The sequence below is a fragment of the Balaenoptera ricei genome, chromosome 14, assembly GCF_028023285.1.
Source record: "Balaenoptera ricei isolate mBalRic1 chromosome 14, mBalRic1.hap2, whole genome shotgun sequence".
Classification (NCBI taxonomy): domain Eukaryota; kingdom Metazoa; phylum Chordata; class Mammalia; order Artiodactyla; family Balaenopteridae; genus Balaenoptera; species Balaenoptera ricei.
Genome location: NC_082652.1, coordinates 12,361,591 through 12,380,283, shown reverse-complemented (window position 1 = coordinate 12,380,283; position 18,693 = coordinate 12,361,591). Strand labels below are relative to the sequence as shown.

Genomic DNA, 18,693 nt, shown 5'->3' with positions numbered 1-18,693 from the left:
CCAGCCAGGGGGGCAGAAATGGGGCTGTTCTCCATCGCGTGTGTCTGAATTGGCTCCGGTTGTTTGTCCTCTGTGTCCCAGTGCACCAAGGTGTTAAGGGCATCAGCCAGCGAGCACAGGGACGTTGAGACGTGTTTACAGAGTAGGCTTGGCGTGTGGCCTTGCTCGAGCTAGCTTTGGGAACTGAGGCCAGACACTGCCCCTCTGGGGGCCCGGTTTCCTCCTCTGTAAAGGAAGAGCCTGGCTTAGATGGTTCTAGAGTCCCTTGCAGCTCCAGACTTTCGAGACCACAGCAGCAAAGGTGGGACGTGCTGAGTTCCAGTGGACTTAACCTTGACGAGCGTTCTCTCCCATCTCTCCCATCTGTTCCAGGCACCCCGTGCGGCACATCTCCTTCAACTGCCACAGCCTCATCACGGCCCACGTGCCCTACGAGAGGGTGGTGCGCAATGCCGACCTGGACAACTTCGTCACCCACCGGAGGTCAGTGCTTGGGCTGGGTTGGTCCAGGTGTGTAGGAGTTTGGAAGAGACACTCTTAGCTTGATTTTATTGATAGAGCATCCCAGGCCACATTGGTCCCTACAGGATGGTACCCTCAGGCATAGCCGTTCTTTTCATAGAAGTCAGGAACATACATGTAGATGCGGCAGGGTGGTATTAGCCAACAACACGTGCTGAGTGCCTGTTTTAGGCGCTTCAGCAGGACGCTGCAGGGGGGTGGGATGGGAGCGGTAGGGACACGGAGGGGGAAGGTGGCCACACGTGCCAAGAGCCCAAGACAAAAGGCTGAGTGAGGGACCTGTGGTGTTGAATCCCAGTGACAGTGGCAAAGCCCAGTTCTCACGCTCAGCCTGCTGGGTGACGGCTGCCAGAGGAGAGAGGCCCATGCCGGAGGCTCAGGACCCTTTTCTGATTACTGTTGGCCTGGCTTCCAAGCAGCCTCTTGTGAGGCCTTCCCTGAGGCGGACCCTTCCTGCCTCCCTGTTCAGCCAGGTGCCGCCCAGCACTCAGTTCCCTCCATCGAACTTGTCTGCTCACCTGTTTGTCTCTAGTCCCGGGATGTGGAGCGTCCAACACACTGTGGGGCCGAAGCAGACATGTGTCGCGATGAATCGCTCTCATCTCCAGCATGTGCCTGCTGCAAAGACAGAAATCAGTGGGGGGGCTGGGCACCAGGACTGACCGCGCCGCTGTCTCTGTGCTTTCTCTAGACACCGGGGGCTGATCCAGGCCTACGAGTTTGCAGTGGACCGGCTGGCCTTTCAGAGCACTGTGCCCATCTGCCGTTCGTCCTGTGACACCATACCCGGTTACAACTATGACCTGGCGCTTGCCTTTCCCTGTGACAACATTTAGGGAATTGTCTCATTTGGGAGCTGGGAGAAACATGGGAAGAACCAATTCTGTGTATTTTAGAACTAGGCTTTAAGTGTTGGGGGAAGAAAGCAACTGCAGGGTGCGCTTACATGACCCCACATATTCCTCTACTGCCTTTGCTTTTTCTCCTTTGCCAATTCATTTTTCTCCAGCTGCGTTTGTCAGGGCTCGTTTCATCTCACTCTGTTCTCACTCTCTCTCTCATGGCTTTGAGTACCACACACTGATGATGGCTCAACCTCCTTCCCCCATGCAGCCCTGCATCTGCTCCCCACCTGTCTCAGGAGTGTCCCCCTGGCCCAAGCTGGGACCTCCCCACATCACTCTGTACACGGCACACAGCCGCTGCTCCAGCTCTCAGAGAGAGACGGCCCTTCTGCACCCCTGCGCCAGCCTGCTCATCCTCTTGCCAGTCGCCACACCCTTTCTTCTTCGGGGGCCTCTGGACATGCTAGTCCCTGAGCCCTTGGATCTGAGACCAAGAATTCAACTCTGGGTCGTCTTCTCTCACACCACCACCCAACCCGCGAGAGCAGCCCTTTTTCCTGGTAGATTTTAACACGGTTATAATTATATATTTATACAACTACTTCATTAATAACTGTTTTGCTTACTATTGTGTCTGCGATGCACGATACCAAGTAGACACTTTCTACGTACCGTAAACACCCATCCTCCACGTGGGGTTGAAGGTGATGGGTTCTGGAGCAGAGAGTGAGAAGGAAGGGGAGAGAGCGGAGGGACCATCACGTTCAACCACCATGGGGCAGCACGAGAGACCCCTTCAGTGTGATAACTAGCTTCCATTTCCAAGGATTAAGAGGGCAAACCCTGGCATTACTCGTGATTTAGACTGTTGTGAGCAGCAGCAGCCATCTAATGTACCTTCCAAATAGCAACGCAAAGAACTGACTGATAGAACTACTCAGAGAAACAAAATCCATGCCCATGGTGCATGATTCAGAGGATTTACTTAATATAATTTATAAGCGTGACACAATGGGTGTAGATAGATAGATAGGATTCTGTCCCTTTTCAAATACCCACAAAACATGCATAAAAAATGACCATGTATGAAAGCCACAAGGAAAATCTCAGATTACACAAGAGCAATACGAGACAGGTGCAATCCAGTGCCCCAGTCCCAATGCGGTACGATTAGAAATCCACAAAAAGCTAAACAAAAACATACACCTGGAAGCCCCAGGCACTCCTGAATTAACTCGGTTTTAAACAGGGAAAGAAAAAATGGAAAATAGAAACTCTCTAGACCAGGGTGATTGATAGTGGAAGCACTGAACACCAAGACCCAGGAGACGAGGCCCGAATGGGCGGGGAGACGTCATGACTTTATAGAAAATAAGACAGAAAATCAGTGTGCTAAGCTGTCACCCCAGAAAGCTTAAAAAATGTCACAGTGATCCCAAACAAAGTAGAAAGAAAGAGTTAAATCCTTCTTTAAAGGAGTTAAAGAAGGATAAAAATACACATGAATGAACTAGAAAACCAACAAATAGTGAAGTTGATCATAAAGCCGAAAGCAGGTTTTTGGAAAGACAAAATATACAACTCTTGATAAAGGAAAAAAAGGCACAAGGGACTATCAAACCGAGTATTTTCAGCATGGGGATAACTTCTCACTGATCCAAGAGCAACGTGAAGCTTTCCTGCTGTTCACAAGCGTGCACGGTTGGGAAATGCACCACTACGTGGAGTCCTAGAACTTTTTGAGTCGTGAGGGTTTTGGAAGGCTTTTCAAATTAAGATCCTCAGTCATAAAAAAATCCACATCCAACTAGACAGAGCCACATAGAGAGCCGCGACTGGGCACCATCCCCCCAGTCCCGAGAGCACTGCTTTCCTTCAGGCTGCCTTCCCGGGAAGGCAGCTGTGTCAGGAGGGTTTTCTGCTTCCTTTCAGAAAACCCAGTTACTTCATAAATGAAGCCAGTCTGCAGTTGGCGAATGAAGTATGTACTTTATTTACGCTCGCTGCCTTGTGGTGCTCTGACCCCCTAGTGACCTCGCTTTAAACGGTTTTCACCTCTCACAGTCTTAATGCAGCTGGACCACTGTGGAAAGTTTATTTTTCCTTTTAAGAAGCAGCCCCTTCCAGTCTCATTTCACAGTTCATTTTGCAGATACATTCTCCCTCCTAGCTTTGCAGGAATTATGGGTAATGGAAGAGTTCAAAAGAAATTAGACCCAGAAAATTTTACTGAAAGTAAAAACAGTTTTAAACTTTCATTCACTGCCAACTGCTGGTCCAGTGTAAATGTTACAAGCATAGGGTTTTTCCTCCCAGCCTGTTGATAACATCTCCCATTCATGAAAACCACCTGGGTTTTGTGAAGGACTTTATTGGACCCAAATAATCTCCAAGCACACCAAGTTCAGTCAGTGTTTTTTGTAAACACTGTAAGGTTTACAAACCTTACATTCTGGAAGAAATAGCCTGATGGGGAAAGGATCAAAGTTCCTTTATGAACCAACATTTACCAGTGGCTTAAAAAAATCTTGGCCCATGTCCACCCCCGTCTGCTCATCCCATCTTACCTTTGTCCCCGTTGGCTATTTTGTGGGAGCTTCTTTGCAAGTTCTGAGTTCTTAGTTGACTTATCGTCTCCTTTTCTTCTGTATCTCTTCTGCTTTTCAAACTCGGGTCCCACGTCTCCCCTAAAGACAGAAGAGACTCTGATATGCCGCTGGGGGAGCCAGAGGGCCAAACACCAGAAATCTCTGTCCTATCTTAAAACATTGTATGACTTTGCTTTCTGCTTTATAACATGTCCACGTTGGTTCTAGTATTAAATTTTTAAAATGTATTTATTGCTGAAATTACTTGTCACCCTGGCAAGGTACGTGGTGACAGTCCCCTGGCATACCACTTCACCAGCTTTCCCCCACCCTGGAAATCTCACCTGACATGTTGAATAGTTTTTCCCAGAACCACTATTACAGGGGTTCCTAGCCCAGGATCCAAGAAACCCACACAACCGTAAGTGAAAATGTGCGTAAGGGCATTTTCTGGGAGGAAGTATGGCTCTTTCATCAGATTCTCCAAGGGAACTATAGCCCTGAGGGTTTTATCTGCAGCCGCTAGGCTGTGCTTTGCGGTCTCAGCCCTGTGCTGCCACTGCCGCTGCCCAGGCAATAGTCCATTTGCAGAGACACCCCAGGGCCAGCATCACCTCCCCTACCAAGGCTGACCAGATTCAGCTGATTCGAGGAAAAACTGAATGTCCCCAAGAGTGGAGTTTTGGTCCTTTCTGTGCAGGAGAGCTGACCACACCAGGATGAGGTCCTCCGTACCCCTCCCCAGAACCAGAGGCCCCACGTTTGAGGGGATAGCGCGTCCCACTCTGCATTCAAATGACAAACACCGGTCACCGCAAACCAACTTCGCTCATCCTCGGAGAAAAACGTCTTCCTGGTAGGGGCACAGCTTTCTCGTTAAGGCCGTCCACTGCCTGTCAGGACGGGCAGGTCTACGACAATGGCTGAGGCGGGGGCCGGCTGGCTCTCCCGACTCGGACCTTTGCTCTGGGCAGCAGCTGTGGCAGCCGGGAGCGTGTGGTGCTGGCCGCCTGTCCGCGGCGCCCTGAGCCTCGCAGACCTGCCCACCTCACCAGCGGCCAGGCCAGATGGCTCCCTGGCTGCTGCAGTGGGCCATGCAGCGACTTGGACGGAGGCTGCCTGGGATGGGCGATGGCACAGCCCCTCTCACTGGGCTCCGGCCCCTGCCATGCGGGTGCCAGCCTGCTCTCTGCCTCTGATGGTGGGCAGGGGCTTCCAGGCAGAAGCTCTGTGCCGGGGACCTTTTCATCCCCTAGGGAGGGAGGGCAGGCTCCCCCGCCCCACCACTGTATCTTCTCTCCCCTCGCCCAGTGCTAGCACTAACGCTGCCGCCTCGTTTCTCTAAGATGGAGGCGGCCATAAACTGCTTCTCGGTGCATCCTCCAGCCTTACTGCTGCCCCTTGGACCACTCCTGGGGTAAAGACCAGAAACCTAGCCCCTTGCTGACTTGGTCAACATGCAGATTAGAAGGAAGAGGAGTCACCGTGTGCCCGTCGGAGTCCTCAGTCCTCCTGGGGCCAAGTTCATCCACCACCGAATCCCTGCTGGCACTTGTTCACTGATTCCAAAAGAGCCTGGAGACAGAGGCAACACTGACACCCTGGGAAGTCGTGGTGAAAACCACGGCTCCTCCCACTCAACTGTCCAAGGCCTTCCCAAGGTCACTGTGTGGGAGGACAGCTTGCAAAGCAGGTGTTTGCAGAACACTTGCCAAGGCAACTTGTATCTTTAACTCTCCATCAGCCTGCGTAAGTCACTGTGCCGTCTGCAGTTCAGCTCCGGCCTGGTGAACCACAGGCAGTGGAGACAGATTCAACTGTTCAGCGACAAGGATCCGATCCGTACATGACGCACATCGAGAACTTGCCAGTGCCCGGGATCAGAAAAAAATGTAATGGTTTTGTTAAAGTCTAGCAATAATTCGCTCCCTCAGAGAGTGCTTGGCCAAAATTGGAAGCTGTTGTCATCTTACTGCATTCCCTTATCCATAATTCATGTTTAACGTGGCTGCAGAAGTTTTCCCCTGAGCTTCTCATATTAGATTTCCATTACACAGCCCTTTTGTAAACCTACCAAATTGGCGTGTTTGTGTCAAATTGCCGTATTCTTTTAACGGCCAAAAGCCGAGTTCTGGTAACTTTTCCCCTTGGTACTATGCTTTCAACCCAATTCCTGGGAAATGGGTGGAGAACATGGAGAGAGGTGACCTCACCCTCATCCCGCAGGCTGCCGACACTCTCCCTGCTCCGTCTCCTCCACCCACAGCCTGAGGCCCTCGAAGCACTGACTTCAAATATTTGACTTAGCACTGATTAGTCACAGGGGTATAATTCCTAATGAAAGGAAAGCTGTAAAACAAGTGCATTTGGTAATTTCTCAACTTGCCTATTTTAGAACAAACATCACCTGCTTCAGGCTGCTTCAGATGGGGGGAGGGTGCTACACTCCCTCAGGGTCTCTGCAGCCGGAAAGCCCCTCCTGGGCACGCCCACCAGTCCAGCCCGTAAGGGGCCGTTTCCGAGCCTCCAGCCTCCAGCCTCTGCAGACCGCACTGCCCAGACAGCCGTCCTGAGATGCGTACCCAGAGCAGTGACCCTCGTTTTTTCTAATCAAAGGCCAGCAGACTGGGGGGAATAACCACCCTTCCTAGGAGCAGGTCCGCACCAACTAACAGAAGACCCCGATCACTCCCGGAATGACCAAATGAGTGAAAACACATCACGCACACGGTGCCCTGGGAGCCGGCGGGGGAGCCCCAGGCGGACTCTGGCCGGCCCTCTGGTGGAAATGAGCCCCAACCCTGCCGATCAGACGACATCCTCAGTGACGGTGAACAAACAGCTTGGGTTTGAGCAGTATGGACTGGGCTCAGGGTGGATAAATCTCATTTTAATTAGCGGTTTAGGTAAGCTGAGGCTTCAAAGACACGAGGCCGGCCCTCGGTGGGCTGAACAAAGGCAAACGCTTGCCTGTGCCCACACTGGCCATGTCTCCCAAACGCAGGCTCTGCAGAGGGGCTGATGGAAGATCTATTATTTATAAAAACACTTTACATTAATGAACTGCCTTTGTTGAGAAGAACAAAATGGAAGCAAATTGGGAGAATCCCAGAAAAATACAGCCTACGGTGGCCACACCAGCAGTCCTGCTGCCCTGTAACTCCACGGGTCCCTGGCAGCAGTGCGGGGCAGGGGAGGGCAGGGGAGGGCACGGGGAGGGCACGGGGAGGGCAGGGGGACGCACGCTTCTGCCAGGCTGCAGGGGTCTCACTGGAGACCCGTCCTGGACGACAGCTAACGGGCACCTAAATAGGACCAGCTCTCCCCACGCCAGGCCTTTCTAGGTTCCCTCCGTGGGCTGCCGGGCACCCAGGGGTGTGAGCAACTGATCCCAGCAGCAGGAGAAGCGGGGGTGGGGCGGGAGATCACATCCCACTTTCCCACCCCATTGCCGGCACCTGGAGGGTAAGAAGCACAGCCTTGGCCCTGACCTACTGCTTTGAAAATGTCAAAATATTTGTGGAATTAAGCACAAGTCTAAATAAGAAGCAGATTCTACTGTGTAGCACAGGGAACTACATCCAATCTCCTGGGATAAACCATAATGGAAAATATTAAAAAAGGAATATATATATATATATATATATATATATATATATATATATATATATATATGAGTCACTTTGCTGTACAGCAGAAATTAGCACAACATTGTAAATCAACTATACTTCGATTTAAAAAAGTTAAAAAAAGCAGCAGAGCTCTGGAAGTGACTTCAGACCTCTCTCTACTTACCAGAGATGTGGCCGCACTGCCCATGGCCGCCTGCCTGTCAGGCGCATCGTGGAGACTGGTGTTCCTCAGGCACAGCTGGGGTCGGAGGCCCAGTCCGGTCCACCGCACGCTCACCGGGGTGGGATGCCCGCGCCAGCTCTGTCTAAATGATGAGGGTTTCCCAGCTCCACTGCCGCCCTCAGGACACCTGCTGGCTTTTAAATACTGACATTAATCTCGTCCTAAGCAACGTGTGCACAACACAGCTTTGGGGGGCGGATGTCAGAGGAAGGACCATCATGACTGCCTCAGGGAAGGGAAGACCAGGTGCTGGGCGTCGGATGAAGACTCCAGGGGGCGCCTGTTACATTCTGAACCCCAACATGTGGGTATAAGATAGATAAAGCACACTTAATATCAAAACTGAATTACAAATTCAAGAATGCAAACAATAGCAATAGCCAATTATCAGGGGAACTTTCCTGGAAGGCTAGGAAGGTGCCTCCCGGCGAGTGTGGATGAAGCAACTACCAGGAGGAGGCCTGGAATGTCAACAGTGACCAGTGACCACGGTGATGGCAGCTCTCCCGAGCGAGTCAGCAGGTCACCAGGGCACCACCGGCTGCCAGCCCTCTGCTGACTCATGGGCCACTGCCACCAACCGAGATGAATGACCTTTGTTTCCTCCTCCCCTCAGACCCCACTGCCGGAAGGTGACAGCCGGAGTTGTGGGAGATGCCACCTGGGGCAGTCACCTCCCCTGCTGCTGCTGCGCTGGGGACAGTGGAGTGCTGACTATGCAGCCGGCCCCCATCCTGAGGAAGGGCCGCAGGGCACACCCCGCCCGTTCCCCGCCGCGCCCTGACCGCTGGCGGCCCCAACACCGCGGGGCGAGCTCGGGCACTCACTGCGGCTGGCTCAGGCTCAGCTCCTCTTGTCTCCTCCTTGGGTCTGAATATCCGGTCACGGCACCAAGGAAGCCCCACCACCCAAGTCCCTGCCCCCATGGAGTGAGGGGCTGCTTCTCCTTACTTCCCTGCCGGGGCCTGAGAAGGCGGGCAAGTTCCCAGCACTCAGCAGGGAAAAGAGCAAATACTTAACCCAAAATAAACCAGAAAGGAAGGAGGCAATAAATCCCCTTGCAGACCAGCCTCTGAAGACTTGCTGCTGCGGCTTGCTCCTCGCTCCCCACCGTCAGCCAGCCTCGGGCCACCAAGTGGCCAGGCCACGTGCATGGACGTGGGGAACAGACAGGAGCCACGTTCATTAACAAACCCTTTTTCTTTTTTATTGGAGATAAAAACAGCAAAGCCCCGTGCACCATACCCTGCGGGAAAAAGAGGTGAGCGAGGGATGTTGACTGTTTACAAGAGCTGCAGCAAAAGGGCCCCCGGGGGCCTCGCTGCCCGGGCTCTCCGTGGGGGAGGGGCAGTCAGTGGCACAGGGCGATGGTTTCCATGTTAAGGAAGCGGACGTGCATCTTTGTCTCGATGTCTATCCCCTGCCAGATCTGGAACAGACGGAGCAGTGTGAGCGGGCATCCCCACCGGGGTCCTCGGCCACCTTCCCACCCGCCCTCCTCCGCCACCCACTGAGGAGCTCCCGCAGGTGGAATCCAGTGCGAAGCGTGGAAGAGAAACTTCCATCTGCCTTTTTGCTGGTTAATTGGGCTCTGACATTTGGATTCTTTCTGGATTGTCACAGCAAGTTATTATTAAGTACTGAATCCAAGCTCTTAGCTGAAGTCACTTGAATCCCACCCACCACTTCAGGCTCTGTGATTTTCATGCAAATTTCTTAACCCCACACTAAACCTCCTTTTCACCAGAAAAATGTCGAGACCACCACCTGTGCTGCCCATTCACGGAATGTTCTGGGGGCTCCAGGGGAATCATGCACGGAAGCGGTTTATAAACTGTTAAGGGCTGTGCAATTATAAGGTTTCTTTAAGCCATCATCATTAATTAAAAGGTCACAACAGTTAGGTCTTTACAACCTCCCAGGGATAGGAGGTCACCATGTTCCAGACAGACAAGCTCATGCCCAGGAAAGGTACTTTCTGCCAAAGACCACATCCATCACCACATACCTGCTATTGGCACTGCCGTCACGGTCCATCCTGGCTAGGGCCCTAGCGGACACTCAGGCCACCAGACCCTGTATCTGCCACACTAGGAAGCCCCAGAGCGGGCAGGACTGTGCGCTCGCCAGCTCCTTGGCCACTCGGGGCCCAAGAGGACCACGGATGGAGAAGTGGCGGGCAGGATGCGAACAGGAACGGAGGGACGTGGTGGGCAGTGACTTGTCACTGTCTCCCTGCTTATGTAAGAACTTCAAACTGTCAAGCTGTCACCCTCAACATCTCCAGGGACAGCCTTGAGGCTGGGGAAAGCAGAGCCCTGTGGGCACCCAAGTGGCAGGGAGGCCTCAGCACGTTTCCTGCCACTGTCACGTGCCTACGGTCCCCCAAGTGCTTTCCTTGTTAGGTGAACAAGACGTTCCCAGGAGAAGGTACCTGGATGCCAGGGTGGTTTCTGCCAAAGGCCGGGTGATGCCAGGTGGCAAGAGGCTAGTTGTGGGGCTCAGAGAATGGGATGGGCCGGCTGGTCAGGAAAAACTCCCACGGTGCAGAGGCAACGGGCTTGGGAACACTAGAGGCGGGGCAGCGGCGGGGGCGGCCTTCTGGGGAAGAAGCTTGGTTTCTGAGGCCAAAATTGGATTTCATCCTATCTTCTGGCTTAAAGCAGCCGTCCCTCCTCCCTAAGCTTCCCTGGCCTCCCTGATCTTCTAACTCCTTATTCTGGTTCTTGCTTGAGTGTCATCACTTGTCTGGAGCGCAGACCTCAGAACAAGCCAAGGTGACCTGTGGCACAAACGCCAACTCAGCCTCTCCCAGTCTGCCTGCCCTGCCCAGCCCTGGGGGCGGCGGAGGGTGGCGCCTGTCCTCCTCCGGCCCAGCAGGCCCTTCGGGTCTCTCCCTCAGGCCCAGGTCTGTGCCGCCCGCCCCCTTCCTCTTGCCATGACTAGCCAGGTTGGCGGCGCAGACTTTGGGGGAGCGCCCGGCCGAGCTGCCCCTCAGCTCACCAGAGTCCCCGGCCCCAACCCAGGCACAGGCCTGCTTCCCTCGGGCCACCCGGAGAGTTGGCGGCCGGCCCGGGAGCCACGCTGGGTATCGTTCCCCTGACTTCCTATCTTCCTCGCCTCCTGGAAGGGGCTCGGGGACACCGCTGTTGGGATGCTCAGGGCCAAAGCACGGGCAGAGCACGGGGGGCTCGACTCCTTGCCACGGGGATCTGCCTGTCAGAGCAGCGAAGGGCCCCAGTTCCCAGCCTGCGAGCAGGCTTGTAGCAGTGAAGGCTGGGCGAGGCCTGAACGTCCACTAACAGGGGTGGAAGGTGGGCAGCCAGACAAACAGCACGGACTGCGAGGCCCAGGGCAGAACCACACGCGGTCAGCACCAGTGTGTGCTTCCGTGAACAGCAGGTCTCGTACAGGCACAGAACATTCCAGAACCCTGGTTCCAACTGTCAACAGGGTGCTTCTGAGAAGGGGGACCAGGGACTCGCGGGGGCAGAAAAATGGAGTTTTCCTCACAGGCCCTTTTGCACTTGCTTAGTTGTTCTGACTGTATACCTATCATCACCCTTCCAATAAAAATAAGTAAAACCAGTTTAAACTATTTTAAAGGCCACACCCAGGCTTGACCCCTTTCCACAGAGACGCCCATCTCCTCCTGACCAGCAGGGTCCCCCTCAAACCCCCAGCACAGCCCCCGTGCCCACCCCCACCCCCAGGTACCCACCTTCAGGAAGTCATCGAAAGTGATGCCCTCGTACACCTGATCAGGCTCCTGGGGACAGAGTACAGGGTGCAGTGAGGGGCTTCTGCCTGGAGACTCTCCATCTTCCCCCCACCCTGCAACACAGAAGGCTGGGGCCATTTAGGGAGAATCATGAGAATGGGGAGAACATTCTGGATTGTTTGCCTCCAGCTCGAGGCTGTTGGCCCTGAACTCCAGCGTCCCCTTCACTGGCTCGATGGTGGGACGGAAGGTGGTGCAGGCTCACCAGGGCCCCACCCACGCCCCCCAGGGAGGACAGAGCAGGCGAGGGTGGGAAAGGAAGAGGTGGGCACAGAGGCAGGGCTCGCTCCACCCGGCACAGCCGCCTCCCGCCACTTCCCAACAGTACGCCCACCAGCAGACACCTCCTGCCATCTCTTAGTCCTGCCTCCTCAAACCAGCCTTGGTAATAAGACCAGTTCTGGGCCGACCTGCACTCCAGACACTGGGGAAAGGGCCAAGTGAGTCACCCTGATAACATCTGGCCCAGGGGCCTCCCACCTGCCAAGTCACTGGCAGTGCCAGTCTCCGTACGCACACGAGATGATAAACGGAGCTCCTGCCCCTGATGCTGCTAAGACCAAGTCCCCACGGCGCCCTTTGTGACAGTGAAAGCTGGGCTGACACCCCACTGCCCGTCAATACAAGACCAGCCAAATAAATCGTGGTCGCCCTGGCTATTGGTTACCACGAAAAAGGGGTCGATCTAGACCTGCTGATATGGAAAAGGCTCCAAGATACATACACGGCGGAAAAAAACACACAAGGAGCAGAAAGATGCCTGCAGATTCTGCCCCCCATCACGAAGCAGACGGCCGCCACCTGCCCCGTGGACCTGTGGGGTCAGCATGGGGGAGAGGGAGCCGTGGCAGTTCAGCGCCATTCTGTGTGAATCGGAACCGAAAGACACACGTGTACACGTCGGCCTGTGTCAGGAAAAACACCATCAAGGGCAGTTCCCTTTAGGGAAAAGGACCAGGGCCGATGGGAGGAGGGCCAGGAAAGACGCACTTCTCTTTCCGCACCGCTCGGAAACTTGTTCCTACGTGTATTTAAGAAAACATCGGCAGGCGCTCTCTGAGCGTTGGCCGTGTGCACTTTACAAACGTTATTACCATGAACTGATGCAGACCTCACAACAGCTCCCAGAGGTGGGTTCTGTTCTTAATCTAATTTTGGATATACTTTTTATTTTTTTAGATTTTTTTTTTTTTTTTTTGAATGTGGACCATTTTTAAAGTCTTTATTGAATTTGTTACAATATTCCTTCTGTTTTATGTTTTAGTTTTTTGGCCGAGAGGCATATGGGATCTTACCTCCCCGACCAGGGATCGAACCCGCACCCCCTGCATTGGAAGGCAAAGTCTTAACCACTGGACCGCCAGGGAAGTCCCCTGGATATACTTTGTAATTTTATGAAAAACACCAATTTTTTAGAAGGCCTGGGCCAGCCCTGTCCCTAGGGCTGTCCGCTCTTCCTGCCCAGGGGCACAGACAGAAGTGGTCGCCCACTCCCTGCCAGGGACCCCGGATTCCTAGGGCGGCGAGGGGAGCTAATTATAGATAAGGCCCCGCTGGCCCAAGACCCGGGCTGGACGGCGGGCACCGGGTGGAGGGGCTGCAGGGTCAGGGCAGCGCCCTAGGCTGAGACCCCAGCACAGCTGCCCCAGCCTCCAGCCACAACAAGGCTTTCCAGGGAAACACCCCGGAAAGAGCTCACTGCCGCAGTCGACAGCCGGCTTCGGAGGTCTGTTACAGTGGGGCGATGCGTCATTTGTCTTTGGCGAGAGGTGCTGGCAGAAATGTTAAGCGTCCTTGGAGGCCACAGGTATGAACTGACTCGGCCACCCCTCACCCTGCGCCTCTGTGTTTATCTGGTAGACGATCACACGAGAAAATATTCTAAGAGCACAGAGAGGATCCGTAAGTAAAGAAAGATGCACACGGTGAGCGGGACACACACCCGGGAAGCCGGCACAGACTCCCGGAATGCCCCGGCTTCTAAGGTTGTGCAGCTTTTATGCAGATCAGCAGCTGCCAGCTGCCAACAATTTTACTACAGCAAATTAAGAAAACTGTCGCCAATTGAAACTGGAGTGGGACGGGGAGCAATTTAACGAAGGAGAGTGTCATTAAATCAAATGGGAATTTGGCTCGGGCAACCCGGCAGCGGAATCCCCGCGCTCCCCACCGAGGTCACCGGCCCTTTTCCGCGGCAGTTAATTGGCTGAGAGGGGTGGCTTCGCCAAAGCCAGAAGCCTCCCCCTGGGCCCCCGAAGCAGACAAATGAAATACAGGCCAAGAAAGTGACCTCAGACCCCGCCCCTGGGGGCAGGCCCGGGCCCGCCATCTCCTGATGACAGGCCTGGGCACAAGCAGCAGGTTCCAGCAGGAAAACACCCCTCCATCTGGGCTGGGGTCACCCCAAAGCCATGATGGTGTCTGGGGCTGCAGCCACTATAAATACACAGGAGCCAGAGGGGACGGCCCCAGGGGGACCACCCGAAACCCTCAGGGAACAAAGTCCACGGAGATGGTCACGTGCCTGCCCGCACGGCTCCCGGGGGCTCCGAGCCCCTCCGTCAGGGGCTGTCTGGACTGGACTGGACCCGGCCCTGCAAGAGCGAGTCCACCGAGCGCAGCAAAAAGGTCGCTGCCCCCAAAGTCCAGAAAATTCTTTATGTCCCCACCAGTGAAGCAAGGTTACAAATCTATGAAGTGATGCACGTGAAGAAGCCAGCACGGTGCCTGCACACGCTGTGTGGTCACCCTACAGGTGACCCTGGGGGCACCTGGCTGCCTGGAGCCTCCAGGGGGCGCCTGCCAGAGTCCGTGCCTCCCCACCCTGACGACAGCGCCATCTGAGCACAGAAAAACCGGCAGTGACCGCTCATACGACGTGCCAGCCACCACTGCCCTGACCATTCGCTCCTGTGCCCCTCTGAGCCAACGGTTCTGCACTGGGGGTGACTTCGCCCCCCCCCCCCACCCCAGGGACATGTTGGTTGTCACGACTTGGAGGGTGTGACTGGCATCCAGTGGGTGGAAGCCAGGGAGGCTGCTGAACCCCCTGCAACCCCAGGACAACCCCACGTGTCAACAAGGCCGGGCAGAGAAACCCTGCTCTAACTCACCGACGTCACCCCAGGCCCGACAGCACGGTTCCAAGAAATGACCCAGCCACTTCTACGCCAGTCGGACCCTGACAAGCCTCAGCTGTGTCCAGCTGTGGTCCAGCTCCTGCTCACGTGGTCCCACCCGCCTTCCTCCCCATCACAGCTCGAGCCCGGCCCTCCGCCTGGGCCACCGTAGCAGCCTTGCAAGTGCCTCTGGACGAATCCTCTCATCTCTGTCAGCAGGGGGCCTCCCGTCCTGTCAGCACACAAGCCCTGATGGCCCAGCCCCTCTCCTCTGTCTCATCTACACGTCACCCCCCCGCTGGACCCCGGATCATGGGCCCTCAAGAGAGCTCCCTGCTGACCCCTGCCCTCCAGGCCACAAATCCCCTCATTAATAATTAAATGAGAGCAAGCCCGGGCTGTACGCCGACCGGGCCTGGCACTGTGCCAGGCGCTGCCCGTGGGCCCGAGGAAGCTACATAGTGGGGTCTACAGCCCCCAAAGCCCAGACTCCCCTGCTTGGCCCGACCCCCCGGGGGGTTGGGACGTCGGGCCGGTCTTCTGGGGGGACAGGAAAGCAGCGAGAGGCCTCTGAGCAGTGGTCGGCGCCAGGCCCGGTTAGAGTGGCGAGCAGGACACGCACAGTCTCTGCCCGCTGGGGCCTTCCAGAAACACAGACTAGTGCCGGGGCACGGCACAGCGGGGTCAGCAGGGGCAGGGGGAGGGGGGATCTGGGGGCCCGGACCCGGCAGCTCTCACCATCCGCCCCACGCAGACGCTGGCCGCCTCCATCATGGCCCCGTCGGCGATGGAGCGCGCAGACTCCTTCTCGATGTGGGGGTTTCCGGAGAGCAGCTCCTCGACCACCTGCCGGTGGAGCAGAGACGCCGTGACCTCGGGCCTCCATCCCGGCTACAGGGCAGGGGAGGCGCTGGGGCCCCGCCGGCGCGGGAGCACTCTTTACATTTCGATACTCTTCCAGGGTGATGCGGCCGTCGCTGTCTGAGTCATACATGTGGAACAGAACTGGGGGTGGCAGGGGGGAGAGAGCGGCTGAGTCAGGCAAGGTGGAGGGGAGCCCGGGTCCCCCTGCCCCCCAACCTTTCCCTACCTCAAACTGAGCAAAAGACCCCAGTAACGGGAACCTAACTGCCAAAGCCACAGGGGGCAAGGGCAAAGGCCATGGGGCCAGACCGACCACTTGCTGGTGGGTGACCTTGGGTGAGTGACCTAACTTTTCTGAGCCTCAGCTTCCCCATCTGTAAAATGGGAGTAACCACACATCTGCCTCATGGTGCTGCCAGGTGAGCTAAGGCTGGTGGACCAGGGCCAGCGACCGCCTGGCACACTGTGAGTGCAGATGATGTGCTAGTCTCATTAACAGGAAGCCAGGTCAGTGTTATTTCAAAGTGTCATTCCTGACAGACCCAAGAGGGTGGCTGTCATCCCAGGCCTGTGGCAGATCATGGACCCGGCTGCCTACATCCTGCCCCTGGCTGATCCGAGCCAGCCCCTGATGGTACGAGGGGCATTCACACCTGCTCTGGTTATTTCACTCTCAGTGACATCACGTGGTCCCTTTACTGACATAACTCAGCATCCCGCAGCCCAACAGAGCCAGGAGCTGAAGGGGAGGTGACCTCTCCGCCCCCTGGCTCAGCCTCAGGGAGCCTCAGGCACACAAAGTCCTCGGCCCTGGCACTTATCCAGCCTGGCGCCGTGCAAACATCTCTTCCCCTCATCCTCACATGACCCCGTGAGGCCAGGGCTGCCCTGAGCCCATTTCACAGACGGGGCTGCCAAGCTCACAGAAGCGAAGGCATTTGCCCGCAGCCACCCCATTAAGGGAGGGGCAGCTGGGGGGTTGAGCCAGAGTCCATCCCATCCCACAGCCCTCACACCCCTTGACCTGGCCCTTGGAACAGTGTGGAAGCCGGGTGGACACCAGGCATCACCACCCTGCCCCCAACAGCCCTCAGTACACGTCCAGTCCTGAGCTAAGTATAGCCCAAGCCCCGTGTTTACATGTCCCTGAAGACGCTGCTGCCTCGGGTGGGATGGAGAGGGATGCTGGAGTCGTGGGAAAGTGCACGGGGAAGGGAGGTGTGACGCAGGCCACCCTGGGACTCTGTGCCATCCCCCACCAAGGCCGATCCCAGCTAAACTTGCTCAGAGCCCAGGGCCAGCAGAGGCTCCTCCAGGACGGACGAGCCCCACAGAGGCTGCCCCGTGAAGCTGCGTATGGTGGCCGGTCATGGGCCAGGGAAGGGAAGAAAGGAACTTTCAGGAAGCACCCGAGATCTCACCCAGCCTCAGCATCACCCCTACGTTCAGTCCTCATCCCCACCGTCAGGTTCAGGGTCAGACAGCTGCTTAGTGAAGGGGCTGGATTGAACCAGGTCTGTCCAAACCAAGGGCCTTATTAACCTTTTCCAATCAATGACACCTCCTTCTGTTCCCAGAAAACCACCAGCTGCTGAGAAGTGTCAACAAGGAGGCGGCCATGGAGCAGCCTCGGAGGAGAGGGAGGTGCAAATGCCACCCTCTGTGTGTGCAAATCGGGACCAACCTCCCCAAGGCCTGGGCTGGTGCTCCCTGACCCTCCCCACCCCGCCCTGGGGGCGCAGCAGGACTCAGGGACACACAGGCGGCCAGGTGCGCACTGGGGAGGGGCCCTGCGACACCCACATCTTAGCTTCTCTTTCCGGCACAGCTGCACCTGCTCCTCATCCATGGTGGTGTCGATGGGCCGGAAGTAGGACATGATGATCAGAAAGTCCTCGAAGTTGATCTCGTCAGCCAGGCCGCTGGGCCCCTTGCGCAGGTTCCTACGGGAGCAACGAGGGGGTGTCGGAAATGCGTTAGAAACAGAATCTCGTCCTTCTGCTACCAACAGCCCTCGAGAACCCGGCCCTTCTGGGCACACACTTCAGCTACGATGGCTGCCCAGCCTTGGGTTCTGTTTCCCAACAACCTGCTCGCGGGGGCCCCGGGCCCCAGGGCAGTTTAGTCCAGCCCCTCCCCGGCGCTCCCCCCACTCCCAAGAGATCACCGTCTGAGGGCCTGGGGGGAGACACGGTCAACTGCACAGCTGCTGGGATGGAGGGCTGCCCGGGCATGCTGCGGTGCACAGAGCTGGGCACTTAAACACGGGGAAACCGAGGCAGTAATTCACCCAGGTACGTCTCCTGACCCTTGGCTTTAGATCGGGGGTCAGCGAACTGCAGCCTGGGGGCCAAATCCCACCTGCTGTCTATTTTTATATAGCCCATAAACTAAGAAGGGTTTTTATGTTTTAATATGGTTGAAAAAAATGTTGGGAAAGAAAAGAATAGCATCTCATGACAAGTGAAAATTCCATGAAATTCAAATTTTGGCGTCCGTAAATAAAGTTTTACTGGCACACGGCCAGGTCCATTGATTTACATAGTATCCGTGGCCGCTTACAAGCTACAGAGGCAGAGTTGAGCAGCTGTGACAGAGACCATGTGGCCCGCAAAACATAAAATATTTACTCTCTGGCTTTTAAGAGAAAGTTTGCCAATTCCTGCTATAAGCTGTTTAAAACTTGAGTACAATGATCAGTTGCAGGCAGCTCTGAGTCATGTTTCCTACCAAAGTGCAAAACTCGCCAATGACTGCAGGTTTTCTGATAGATCAGGGCAGGTTTTCTAATAGATCAGGGCACAGAATCCCAGTGTGGCCTGCATCACACACCTCCCTTCCCCGTGCACTTTCCCACCACTCCAACATCCCTATGGATGTGCTTTTCTGCAGGGGCAAGAAAAGGGCTCACGTTCCAGGCGGGGCTCAGGGAGAGAACCCAAGGCTGGGTCTGCCCTGTGCCTAGCACACGGCGGGTACCCAGCAAATGCGTGAGTGCACTGAAAAGCCACTGGGTGAGGGTCCTGGCAGAGAAGAAGAGTTGAGAAAACAGCTTGGAGATGACTCCAACCAAACACGGGCTCCTGACCCACTGCTGCCAAACCCTCATCACTAACCGA

The 18,693-nt window shown here is 55.7% G+C and overlaps 2 protein-coding genes across 7 annotated transcripts in view; one reads left to right on the top strand and one right to left on the bottom strand.

Annotated features, from left to right (window-relative positions):
- The window catches only part of FBXW8 (F-box and WD repeat domain containing 8), a 124,250-nt gene extending 120,047 nt beyond the window's left edge, over positions 1 to 4,203 (top strand). Inside the window, exons 10-11 of the mRNA XM_059895544.1 lie at positions 373 to 483; positions 1,214 to 4,203. Of these exons, the coding sequence (XP_059751527.1) occupies positions 373 to 483; positions 1,214 to 1,358 (256 nt within the window). The 3' untranslated portion in view covers positions 1,359 to 4,203. The remainder of the gene's footprint in view (positions 1 to 372; positions 484 to 1,213) is intronic.
- Positions 1 to 18,693, bottom strand: part of TESC (tescalcin) — a 95,789-nt gene that overhangs the window by 20,689 nt on the left and 56,407 nt on the right. For 5 of the 6 annotated variants that reach the window (XM_059895551.1, XM_059895546.1, XM_059895547.1 and 2 more), the window contains exons 4-11: positions 17,378 to 17,517; positions 15,654 to 15,715; positions 15,449 to 15,556; positions 11,532 to 11,579; positions 8,638 to 9,239; positions 7,751 to 7,940; positions 3,935 to 4,054; positions 1,041 to 1,140 (exon numbers count right to left, since the gene is read on the bottom strand). In XM_059895551.1, the coding sequence (XP_059751534.1) occupies positions 9,162 to 9,239; positions 11,532 to 11,579; positions 15,449 to 15,556; positions 15,654 to 15,715; positions 17,378 to 17,517 (436 nt within the window). In that variant the 3' untranslated portion in view covers positions 1,041 to 1,140; positions 3,935 to 4,054; positions 7,751 to 7,940; positions 8,638 to 9,161. The remainder of the gene's footprint in view (positions 1 to 1,040; positions 1,141 to 3,934; positions 4,055 to 7,750; positions 7,941 to 8,637; positions 9,240 to 11,531; positions 11,580 to 15,448; positions 15,557 to 15,653; positions 15,716 to 17,377; positions 17,518 to 18,693) is intronic. The other variant, XM_059895550.1, reaches the window with a different exon arrangement.